Here is a 13,016-nt window from a genome sequence, read left to right as displayed (position 1 = left end):
AATTTGCTATTATTTTCTCCCATACTGAGAGTTGCCTTTTCACCTTGCTTATAATTTCCTTTGCTGTGAAAAAGCTTTTCAGTTTATTGAGGTCCCATTTGTTTATTTTTGTTTTTAATTCTGTTACTATTGGAGGTTAGTCATAGAGGATCTTGCTTTGATTTATGTCATCGAGTGTTCTGCCTATGTTTTATTCTAAGAGTTTTATAATTTCTAGTCTTACATTTAGGTCTTTAATCCATTTTTAGTTTATCTTTGTGTATGGTTTTAGGAAGTGTTCTAATTTCATCTTTTACATGTAGCTGTCCTGTTTTCCCACAACCATTTATTGAAGAGGCTTTCTGTGCCCCATTGTATATTCTTGCCTCCTTTGTCAAAAATAAGGTACCCATAGCTGCATGGGTTTATTTCTGGGCTTTCTATCTTGTTCCATTGGTCTATATTTTTGGTTTTGTGCCAGTACCATGCTATCTTGATGACTGTAGCTTTGTAACATAATCTGAAGTCAGGAAGGTTGATTCCTCCAGCTCCATTCTTCTTTCTCAAGACTGCTTTGGCTATTCGGGGTCTTTGTGTTTCAGAATGAATTGTGAAATTTTTTGTTCTAGTTCTGTGAAAAATGCCATTTGTTATTCGATAGGGATGTCATTGAATCTGTAGATAGCATTTGGTAGTAAAGTCATTTCACAGTATTGATTCTTCCTACCCAGGAACATGGAATATCTCTCCATCTATTTCTGTCATCTTTGATTTCTTTCACTACTGTCATAATTTTCTGTGTGAAGTTCTTTTGTCTCCTTAGGTAAGTTTATTCCTAGATATTTAATTATTTTTGTTGCAATGGTGAAAGGGATTGATTCCTTAATTTCTCTTTCTGATTTTTCATTGTTAGTATATAGAAATGCAAGTGATTCCTGTGTATTGATTTTGTAGCCTGAAATTTTGCTAAATTCACTGATTAGCTCTAGTAATTTTGATACTATTTTTAGGATTTTCTATGTACAGTATCATGTCCACTGCAAACAGTGAGAGCTTTACTTTTTTCCAATCTGGATTTTTTAAATTTATTTTTCTTCTCTGATTGCTGTAGCTAGGACTTACAGAACTATGCTGAATAATCGTGGTGAAAGCAGAAATCCTTGTCTTATTCCTGATCTTAGGGGGAATGCATTCAGTTTTTTATCACTGAGAACAATGTTTGCTGTAGACTTATGTGAAGAACTGACTCATTTAAAAAGACCCTGATGCTGGAAAAGACTGAAGGTGGGAGAAGGGGATGACCAAAAATGAGATGGTTGGATGGCATCACTGATTCAATGGACATGAGTTTGAGTAAGCTCCAGGAGTTGGTGATGGACAGGGAAGCCTGGCATGCAGCAGTCCATGGGGTTGCAAAGAGTCAGACATGACTGAGTCACTGAACTGAACTGGAGATTTATCATATATGGTCTTTACTATGTTGAAGTAGGTTCCTTCTATGCCCATTTTTTAAAGAGTTTTAATCATAAATGGGTGCTGAATTTTGTCAAAGGCTTTTTCTGTATCTATTGAGATTATAATATGTTTTTTATCTTTCAATTTGTTAATATGGTGTATCTCATTGATTGATTTGCATATATTGCAGAATCCTTGCATCCGTGGAATAAACCCAGCTTGATCGTGGTGTATGAGCTTTTTGATGAATCGCTGAATTCTGTTTGCTAAAATTCTGTTGAGGATTTTTGCATCTATGTTGATCAGTGAAAACTGATCAGTTTCCTTTTTTTTGTTTTGCCTTTGTCTGCTTTTGGTTTCAGGGTGATGTTGGCCTCATAGAATGAGTTCGGAAGTGTTCCTTCCTCTGAAATTTTTTGAAAGAGTTTTAGATGGATAAGCATTAACTCTTCTCTAAATGTTTCATAGAATTCTCCTGTGAAGCTGTCTTGTCCTTGGCTTTTGTTTCTTGGGAGATTTTTTTAATCACAGCTTCAATTTCAGTGATTCTAGTTATGTTGTTCATAATTTCTATTTCTTCCTGGTTCAGTCTTGGAAGATTGAACTTTTCTAAGAATCTGTCCATTTCTTCCTGGTTATCCATTTTATTGCCATATAGTTGTTCATAATGGCCTCTTGTAATCCGTTGTATTTCTGCATTGTCTGTTGTAACCTCTCCTTTTTCAACTCTAATTTTGTTGATGTGATTCTTCTGTCTTTTTTTCTTGATGAATTTGGCTAAGGTTTGTCCATTTGGTTTATTTTCTGAAAGAACCAGATTTTAATGTTATTAATCTTTACTATTGTTTCTTTCACTCCTTTTCATTTATATCTGCTCAGATCTTTATAATTTCTTGCCTTCTACTAACTTTGTTTTTTGTTGTTGTTCTTCTTCTTCTTCTTTTTTCAGTTGTTTTAAGTGTAAAGTTAGGTTGTCTATTCAATGTTTTTCTTGTTTCTTGAGGTATGATTGTATTGCTATAAACTTTGCTCTTAGAACTGCTTTTGCTGCATTCCATAGGTTTTGAGTTGTTGTGTTTTCATTGTCATTTGTTTTTAGAATTTTTTTTATTTCCCTTTTGATTTCTTCAGTAACTTGTTGGTTATTTAAAAATGTATTGTTAATCTCCATGTGTTTGTGTTTCTTACAGTTTTTTTCTTATAATTGAAACCTAATCTCATAACATTGTGGTCAGAGAAGATGCTTGATACAATTTCAATTTTCTTAAATTTACTGATGCTTGATTTGTGACCTAAGCAGTAGTCCATCCTGGAGAATGTTCCATGTGCACTTGAGAAGAAGGTGTATTCTGCATTTAGATGGAATGTCCTGAAGATATCAATGAGAGGCATCTCATCTAATGTATCATTTAAGACTTGTATTTCCTCATTAACTTTCTGTTTTGATGATCTGTACATTGGTGTGAGTGGGATGTTAAAGTCTCCTACTCTTATTATGTTACTATAAATTTCTCCTTTATGTCTGTTAGTGTTTTTCTTATGTATTGTTTGATAGTGTCCCAGAGGTCTCTGAGACTATCCTCAGTTCTTTTCATTCTTCTTACTTTATTCTGCTCTTCAGAAGTTATCTCCACCATTTTATCTTCCAGCTCACTGATTTGTTCTTCTGCTTCAGATATTCTGCTATTGATTCCTTCTAGAGTATTTTTAATCTCAGTAATTGTTGTCTCTGTAGGTTTGTTCTTTAATTCTTGGTTTTTGTTATTTGATTTTTGCATTTTCTCCCTTTTGTTTTCAAGGTTTTGATCAACTTTACTATCATGATTCTGAATTCTTTTTCAGGTAGTTTACCTATTTCCTCTTCTGTGTTTCTTGTTTGTTTCTTCATTTGTGTAGTATTTCTCTGCCTTTTCATTATTTTTTTTTTTTAAACTTATTGTGCTTGAGGTCTCCTTTTCCCAGGCTTCAAGGTTGAATTCTTTCTTCCTTTTGGTTTCTGCCCTCCTAAGAATAGTCCAGCGGATTGTGTGAGCTTATTATTGGGTGAGATTTGTGCTGAGTTTTTGTTTTTGTTTGTTTTTCCTCTGATTGGAAAGGCTGAGTGAGGTGGTAATCCTGTCTGCTGATGATTGGGTTTGTAGTTTTGCTTTGTTAGTTGTTTAGATGAGGCGTCCTGCACAGGCACTGGTGGTTGGGTAATGCAGGGTCTAGTATTAAAGTGGTTTCCTTTGTGTGAGTTCTCACTATTTGATACCCCCCAGGGTTAGTTCTTTGGTAGTCTAGGGTCTTGGAGTCAGTGCTCCAAGTCCAAAGGCTCAGGGCTTGGTCTCTGGTCAGGAATGAATATTCCACAAGTGTTTTGTTATGGTGTTAAGTGAGATTAAAACAAATTAGCTAAAAATGAGAAACCAAAGATGAACCCCAGACAAATGGCAGTTACAAAATCAGGCAAGTAATAATTAGTATAATGGAATATACACATATGCATATATACCCATAAACAAAATCAAAACAGTCCAACAAAAATAAAGTACAATAGACTGACCCAGCAAACAAAGGAAACCAACATTTACATCTACCAGTTAAGAACAAAACTAATTAAAGCACAAATTGAAAAACAAAACTAAAGCAAGGTGCCAAGTGGGAAATAAAGCAATGAAAACAAAACTAACAAATATGTTGAGAGGAAAGGAAACAAAGAAAGAAAGAAAGATTAGATATGCAAAGTTAAATAGAGGTAGATAAAGAAGATTTATACACATTAAAGATTAACTGCAAGGGGAAAAGAACAGTAGGAAAAGCAAATAAAGAAATAAATGTATAAAAATAATAATAGGTTTAAAAATTAAAATTAAAAAAAGAGAGAAAAAAAGTAAGAAAAAAAAAAAGAGGAAAACTCCACAGAACTGCAAAAGCCCAGTGTAGAGGCAGAGGTTTATAACAACAATAAAAAATGTGACTGAGGGGAAAAAAAGCTCAAAAGCTTAATTAGATTTCATAGTGCCATAAAATCAACAACTAAAAAGGGGTGGGGAGAGGGAAAAAAAGAAAGAAAAAAAAATCCCAAAGAATCTACAGAACAAGTCAAAACATAAGAATAATAAAAATTTTTCTTGAGTTACTGCTGTCAGAGTCCTTTCCCTCACTGGGAGTCACAGTCCACCTCACCTCCCCAGGATGCCCTCCAACACTGTGCTTGTCTCGGGACCTGCTGTGGGGGCAGCTCAGATTCTAATCTGGTCCTACTCCTGTGTATTCTTGCCTCCAATGTCTACAGCTGTCAGAACTAGTGTGTTTTCTTTTGTGGGCACTCTCAGTGTCCTTTTTATATATTCCATAGACACAGAGTCTGCCTCGTTGATTGTGTGGATTTAATCTGCAGCTTGTACAACTGGTTGGAAGGTTTTGAGTCTTCTTCCTTAGCCACACTGCCCTGGCTTTCAACTGTGGTTTTATTTCCACCTCTGCATGTGTGTTGTCCACTGAGTTTGCTCCTGAGGCTGCCCTGGAGGACTTGGGTTTGCCCAAGTGAAGGCCAAGTATGGAGGTGGTGAAGTTGCTTAGGTGGCAGGGGTTCTGGTAGCACCAGGTACTCAGGGGAGTTGATGTCTAGGACAGCAGGAAATACAGTGGTCTAGAAGGGTACGGCAACTAGAATTGGACAATACACTCCAGCATTCTTGCCTGGAGAAGCCCCTGGACAGAGAAGCCTGGCAGGCCATAGCCCACAGGGTCACAAAGAGCCGGACATGACAGAAGTGACCCTGCATGCATAGATGCAAAGTTTTTTTGACTGTGGCAACTCTGCCCCAGTGAGGGCTGAGCGTGAAGGTGGCTAGCTGCTTGGCTTGCAGGGACCCTGGTGGTGCCAAGTGTGCAGGGGACATGGACTGCCTCTCCCGCAGGAGTTGTGGTCCTTTCAGAGTCCTTTTTCGAGCCACTTGTAGCTGATGATCAGAAGGCCTCTTTGTCCAGACTTTCTCCATAGCTCTGCCTGTTCAGACATTTAGAGGACTCCCTTGCCTGAGGTCCTTCTCTGTTGTTCAGTAGGTCAGGCACATAGAGGGGGCCCCCTGGCTGGAGTCCTACTCTGTAGATCAGTGTGTCAGGTACTTAAAGGGGCACAATGGGTGGGGTTGTACTCTGTAGGTCAGTGTGTCAGGGGTTTGATGGGCCAGCTTCTCTATTGTTCAGCTGCCAATGCTGGCGTGTGGAGAGAGAGAGTCTGTGGTGATGACTCCACCCCCTACACGTGACTCAGCAGTATTGCCTTGCTTCCATGGCTGCCTGGCTTTCCTCCACAGGCATTTCCTACCACAGTCTCCCTCACATCCCCTCGATCTGTCTCTCTGCAGTCAATAGCAGCCCTCACCCTGGAATTGCTCCACAATTCCTAAAATCCAGCTCCCAGCCGCTGTGCCTTCTAGGGCACCTGCATCCCTGTCTGAAGTGTGGCTGCAGCAAGGACTGTCTGATTCTTATTATATTTAGGGTGCCACAGATCAGCTGTTTCACTCTCAGCCTTAAATGTTTCTCTTCTGACTCAGAGAACTGCCCCAATGTGGTTATCAGACCCCTGGTTCAGTTCCCCCACCTGCTGAGGGCAGGTCCAGTCGTACTAACACTCCTGTTTTTCCCCCTAGTTCCTTCATCCTACTTTAGTTCTATATATTCTTTTCCATTGGTCAGGTACTTCTGTCTGCTCTCAGCTGGTGTTCTGCATGCACTTCTGTGTATAAAGGTGTAATCCTGATGTATCATGGAGAGAGATATACTCCATGTCCACCTATTCCTCCGCCATCTTCAACAGTAAATTATTTTGTTCTCTGCTATTCCTTCCTCCTTGGAGAAGGCAATGGCACCCAACTCCAGTACTCTTGCCTGGAAAATGCCGTGGACCGAGGAGCCTGGTGGGCTGCAGTCCATGGGGTCGCTAAGAGTCGGAGACGATTGAGCGACTTCACTTTCACTCTTCACTTTCATACATTGGAGAAGGAAATGGCAACCCACTCCAGTGTTCTCACCTGGAGAATCCCAGGGACGGGGGAGCCTGTTGGGCTGCCATCTATGGGGTCGCACAGAGTCAGACACGACTGAAGCGACTTAGTAGTAGTAGTATTCCTTCCTCCTAAACTATTTTTCCATGTTCACTGACTTCTTAAATTTCCATTTTGCATTTATTTACCTGTATCCACTCACATGCGTGAGGATTTCTAGCCTCTTTATGCCAACCACTCTTTTGTCCTGGTTAGGTAAATCTACTCATCCATGGTGTAAGCTAGACTCTGGGAGTGTAATACATGTTGGTCATCTCAACAACAAAGGACAAGGAGCTTAGACATCATGAGATGGCATGTCTGAAATCTGAATACCGACATAGAAGACTAAGGCTGCTATTTTCAGTCACAGGAGGGAATGCTGGATTTCTGTGAGTTCAGAGTTTGTCTAGTAAAAAACCTATTACTGCTCCAATCTCCATGAAATTCCATGAATTAGCACAATTCTAGAAGATTTGACATGCGTATTCAGAAGGCCTGGACTCCTGCTCACAGAATTCAGTACCATGTTTACAAGCCACAGTATTAGCATTTTTATATTCATTATTATTCCAGGCTATATCATACATGCTAATTATATCATCTTCCTTCTGTTTTTGTAAATCAAAGCCAACAGCTTTTACGAGTTTAATGCTGCTAGACCAAATTTAGGGATAGAGTCTGTGGAACTGGGTAGAGTGGACACTAATAATGAAGGTGGTAACCATAGACCTCATGGTACAAAAATACAGTCACAGGAGGATTTTTTTTTTTTTTTCAGAAGAGGGATCTTCTAGACCCTAGGGATTAATAGTTCTGTGTGAGATGGGTTTGGGGTTGGGACTAATTGCAGCAGAAGTATAAATTTTCTCTATAGTTATGACAATTATATAAAGTCAGATGGGGAGATATTGCTGTAATCTGATCCTGAAAGGATCATGCATACGAATTACGGACATGGCTAAGGCAGGTGGTGCTGCTCAAGGCTGGGATCTAGGAGTAAGGAATTGCCAGACATGAGGGACATGAGTTCTGACAAATATTGATAAACAATGATCCCCTGAATAGGACTGGAGCTGTAAGGAACAGAGAAGCATAAGGTAGGTGTTGCCAGAATATTTTTGGTAGGATAGGGTAAAGTCTTCCACTTTGTATTTTGTTAATCTCAGTTTTTCTTAAAATCATAGACCAAAAAGGATATTTTAAAATAAGGCACAATCTTTTTCCTCCGTCCAGAATTTTTAGTCAATTTCTACAGATGTTTCAATAGAAAGTTTGATTTAAAAAAAAAAAAGAAAACGTTGAAGGTAATGACTTTCTTGGTCTGTCCATCTTGAGTGAGTCTCGCTTAGCTGAGGTGTTCAGAGAACCTCCCAAGCAGAGATACCCCTAGCTCCAATTTGCCACACCAGCCACTTATAACAGAAGAAGAAAATAAAACAAGGAGGGAGGATTCAATTTCTTCTTTACTACTCCTCACAAACCTGCTTCTTCATCCCCCAGAGAGTGTTACTGAGTTTCCTAAAGCCATTATTTCATAGCCTTATGAGAGAACAATTATCACTGCTTTCAGCTTACACTCTGCAGCCCTAAAAATTTTTCTTTCTAGAATTAAAATTCAAGTATCATCCCATGTCAAAAGTCTTTGATGTTCATTACTAACATTAAGCTGAATCATCTCATACTGCATTCATGTAACCTCTTATATGTCACTTTGCTAGAGGATTTTCTTCGTGATAAATTTAAAATGACACCAGCTTCATCTAACTTGTCATGTTTTGCTTTATTTCAAAGCACTTATTTTTCTACCATCTACCTGCTGTACATGTGTATATATAAATATATATGTGCATTATATATATATGTATATGTATACACATGTATACATGTACATATCTGTTGTTTTTTGACTACTGTCTCATTTCTGAACTAGTAATATTATGAAATCAAAGACTTTGCTTTCTACACTTAGCAAAATTATTGTTTTTGAAGACGTAAATGAATCCATACTTCAAAAGCTAGCATATAATCTCCTTCACAATTTCCTACTGATCAGTGCTCACAATTTACTATATTCTTTTCTTTGAGATGGTTTGACTTTTTAAATTATTTGATCATTTGTTTGTCTTCTCTGGGATTCCAAGAGAACAGGGAGATGTTCCCCTCAAATGCCACTGACTTCCACCCCTCCTCTTTCCTCCTGCTGGGAGTACCAGGCCTTGAAGAGATGCACGTTTGGATTGGATTTCCTTTTTGTTCTGTATATTTGATTGCCCTTGTGGGGAACAACATTATCCTGTTTGTGATCAAGAATACCCAAAGTCTTCATCAGCCCATGTTTTACTTCTTGGCTATGTTAGCCTGCATTGACCTGGGTCTGTCTACATCCACCATCCCTAAGATGTTGGGCATATTCTGGTTTAATTTAAAGGAAATCAGCTTTGGGGGTTGTGTCACCCAGATGTTCTTCATTCATATATTCACTGCTATGGAGACTGTCGTGCTGGTTGCCATGGCCTTTGACCGCTATGTTGCCATCTGCAATCCTTTGCGGTATAGTCTGATTCTCACTAACAGAACTATTGGTTTCATCCTCATCGTGGTGTTTGGTGTTAATTTCATTTTGGTTATCCCTCTGGTGTTTCTCATCTTGAGGCTTCCCTTCTGTGGACACCATATAATCCCCCACACTTACTGTGAACACATGGGAATTGCTCGACTTGCCTGTGCCAACATAAAGGTGAACATGATATTTGGATTGATTCTCATATCCATGGTACTTGTTGATGTGGTTCTGATTGTCATCTCCTACATGAGAATACTCCAAGCTGTCTTCAGCCTTCCTTCTCGGGAGGCCAGACGAAAAGCCCTTAATACCTGTGGCTCCCATATCTGTGTTATTCTAGTCTTCTTCACTCCAGCATTTTTCTCCTTCATGACCCACCGGTTTGGCAGGAATGTCCCCATATACATTCATATTCTCCTGGCTAATCTATATGTTGTTGTTCCACCTGCCCTTAATCCTGTTATTTATGGAGTGAGGACTAAGCAGATTCAGGAGAGGGTTTCAAGCATCTTTTTGAGAAAAGGCTGATGCAAGATGTCTCAGAGATATTTGTTTTAGTCTAGGGAAAGGAGACTGTGTTTCTCAACTACAGAATCTTGGGACAGAAAAAAAGACTTTGACCTTAGGATTATTTCATTCATAATGAAATGTGATTAAGGCCCACAGAGCTCCAGGAATACTGCCTATAGAGAAGCCAAAGGTCTTTTAAGTGGCCCCAATTTTAGGGTAGTGACCTAGAAAACAGATTGCTCCATTGGGTGGTGCAGTATTCATTTCACGAGACTGCTAAAGGTTGGTCTATCAAAATAGTTCCGGCATGCTGATTCGGACGTGATTCAAACTGTTCACGTAGTCAGTGGCCCCAGAAAAAGCATTTGTTTGAGTACCTGTGCTTCTTAAGGACAGCACAGAATCTTCATAACCTACTACTTATATCAAACTATGTGGCACTGCCAACAACTCATAAGAAGCCTTCATGCCACTGCTAGTCAGTAACTTTCAGAGTTCGTCATTTATTCACATCTGGTACTATAAATTAGTTTCTAGTTTTAATACTAATCAAGTCATGTAGTATGCATCCTTTGTGGTGGCTTATTTTATTCAAAATTATATCTATAAGACAAATTCATGTGATTGCATATATTGAAACTTGTTACTTTCTATTGTCGTACAGCATTCCATTTTATGAATGTACCAAATTTAATTATCCATTCTGAATGGGCATCTAGGCTTTATCCTATTTTTGGTTATTTTCAATAAAGCTGTTATAAATATTTCTCTGCATGTTTTTTGGGAGACACTTTCAGGCAGTTATAACTTCTAAGGGTATGACTTCTGAGTGATTATTTTTGTATTAATAGAAAGTTCCAGTTTTCCAGAACTATACATCATTTTACATTTTTAGCAGTTATGTATCAGCTGATTGCTGTGCATCCTCACCAGCAGTATTTCTTTTTAATGTATACTTGTGGGTGGATGTGGATGTTACCGTTTTGTTACCATTATATGGGATATGTGATGCGTTAGTATACGTTTTCTTGGTCATTCATGGTGTCTTAAAAACTATGGCTATTTGCCATTTGGATGTTTTATTTAGAACACTTTGTAAAATCTGTGCTCATTTTTGTAGAATTTTTTCCAGTGACATCATGAAAGTTCTTTTTATGGCCTGTATTTGAGTTTTTTCTCTGATATGTGTAGCCTACAGGTATCTTCTCCTGCTATGTGATCTAGCTTTTAAGCCTTTACGTGGTGTTTTTTTGAGAAATTCAAGTTGTTGTGTTCAATGTAGTTCAATTTATAAATATTTTTCAATAAATCTATAGCTGTTTAGTCTTGTTGAAGAAATTTCTGATGAACTCAATAACATGAAGATATTCTCTTATGTTACCTTCAATATGGGCTTCCCTGGTGGCTCAGTGGTAAAGAATCTGCCTGCCAATGCAGGAGACACAAGTTCAATTCCAGGATTGGAAAGATCTCCTGGAGAAGGAAATGTCAACCCACTCCAGTATTTTTGCCTTGAAAATCCCATGGACAGAGGAGCCTGTTGGGCTATGGTCCATGGGGTCTCAAAAGAATTGGCCATCACTTAGTGACTGAAAAACAACAACACCTTCAATATGCTTTATTATTTTACTTTCACATTTAGCTCTATGATCCATCTAGAATTGATTTTTGTGTCTGATGTGAAATTAGGACCAAGTTTGCTATGCTGCTGCATTGCTTCAGTCGTGTCCGACTCTGTGCGACCCCATAGACGGCAGCCCACCAGACTTCCCGTCCCTGGAATTCTCCAGGCAAGAACACTGGAGAGGGTTGCCATTTCCTTCTCCAATGCATGAAAGTGAAAAGTGAAAGTGAAGTCGCTCAGTCGTGTCTGACCCCATGGGCTGCAGCCTACCAGGCTCCTCCGTCCATGAGATTTTCTAGGCAAAAGTACTGGAGTAGGGTGCCATTGCCTTCTCCAAGTTTGCTATAAGACATCCCAGTTAATCCTGAACCATTTATTGAAAAGTCCGTCTTTTCTGCACTGTATTTCAGGACACTTTGGGAGTAAATCAGATTCTAATATAGAGATAGGTCTATTTCTTGATTTACTCATCCACTTTTCTATCCATGTGCCAATACTATACTATATAAATTAATTTTATAATAGTAAATATAGATTTCTGGTAAGGCCTATATGGCTTTCCCACGTGGCACTAGCAGTAAAGAAACTGCCTGCCAATGCAGGAGACATAAGAGAAAAGGGCTTGATCCCTGGTAGGGAAGATCCCTTGCAGGAGGGCATGGCAAACCACTTCAGTATTCTTGCCTGGAGAATCCCATGGACAGAGGAGCCTAGCAGGCTACAGCAAATAGGGTTGCAAGGACTCAGAAACAACTGAAATGACTTAATACATATGCACACACAGCACAAGACCTGTATCTCATATCTAGGAGTTCAGATCAAAACAGATGAATATTCCAGATATCAAGCCACATTACAGATAAGTAGGCCTATCAAAGCATAAAAACAAAATGATCAGTGGTAAAAGCTTGAAATCTTTCCAGATTTTTATTGCAGAGGGTTATGAAAACTACTGAAGTTAGCTGAATGGGAAATGAGAAAGACTAGGAAAAGAAAAAAGCATTACTCAGTTCAGTTCAGTTCAGTCACTCAGTCACGTCCAACTCTTTGCAACCCCATGGACTGCAGCACCAGGCTTCCCTGTCCATCACCAACTCCCAGAACTTGCTCAAATTCATGTCCATCAAATCAGTGATGCCATCCAACCATCTCATCCTCTGTTGTCCCCTTCTCCTCCTGCTTTCAATCTTTTCCAGCATCAGGATCTTTTCTAATGAGTCATTTCTTAGCATCAGATGGCCAAAGTATTGGAATTTCAGCTTCAGCATCAGTCCTTCCAGTGAATATTCAGGAATGATTTCCTTTAGGATGGACTGGTTGGATCTCCTTGCTGTCCAAGGAACTCTCAACAGTCTTCTCCAATACCACAGTTCAATAGCATCAATTCTTCAGTGCTCAGCTTTCTTTATAGTCCAACTCTCACATCCATACATGACTACTGGAAAAAAACAGTAGAAACCCAGCTTTGACTAGACAGACCTTTGTTGGCAAAGTCTGGGCTTTTTAATATGCTGTCTAGATTAGCCATAGCTTTTCTTCCAATTAGCAAGCACCTTTTAATCTCATAGCTGCAGTCACCATCTGCAGTGATTTTGGAGCCCCAAATATAAAGTCTCTCACTGTTTCCATTGTTTCTCTATTTGCCATGAAGTGATGGGACCAGATGCTATGATCTTAGTTTTCTGAATGTTGAGTTTTAAACCAAATTTTTCACTCTCCTCTTTCACTTCCAACAAGACACTCTTTAGTTCTTCACTTTCTGCCATAAGGGTGATGTCGTTTGCATATCTGAGGTTATTGATATTTCTCCCGGCAATCTTGATTCCAGCTTGTGCTTCATCCAGCC

At 39.0% G+C, this 13,016-nt stretch overlaps 1 protein-coding gene across 1 annotated transcript; it reads left to right on the top strand.

The window, feature by feature from the left end:
* The first annotated feature begins 8,625 nt into the window (after positions 1-8,625).
* Positions 8,626-9,564, top strand: OR52E18 (olfactory receptor family 52 subfamily E member 18). The gene has a single exon (NM_001390221.1). It carries the CDS (start codon positions 8,626-8,628, stop codon positions 9,562-9,564), a length of 939 nt encoding a protein of 312 aa, NP_001377150.1.
* The last annotated feature ends 3,452 nt before the right edge of the window (positions 9,565-13,016 follow it).

Source organism: Bos taurus, chromosome 15 (genome assembly GCF_002263795.3).
Source record: "Bos taurus isolate L1 Dominette 01449 registration number 42190680 breed Hereford chromosome 15, ARS-UCD2.0, whole genome shotgun sequence".
Classification (NCBI taxonomy): domain Eukaryota; kingdom Metazoa; phylum Chordata; class Mammalia; order Artiodactyla; family Bovidae; genus Bos; species Bos taurus.
Note: the sequence above shows the minus strand (reverse complement) of the source record. Positions and strands in the feature narration are given on the sequence as shown.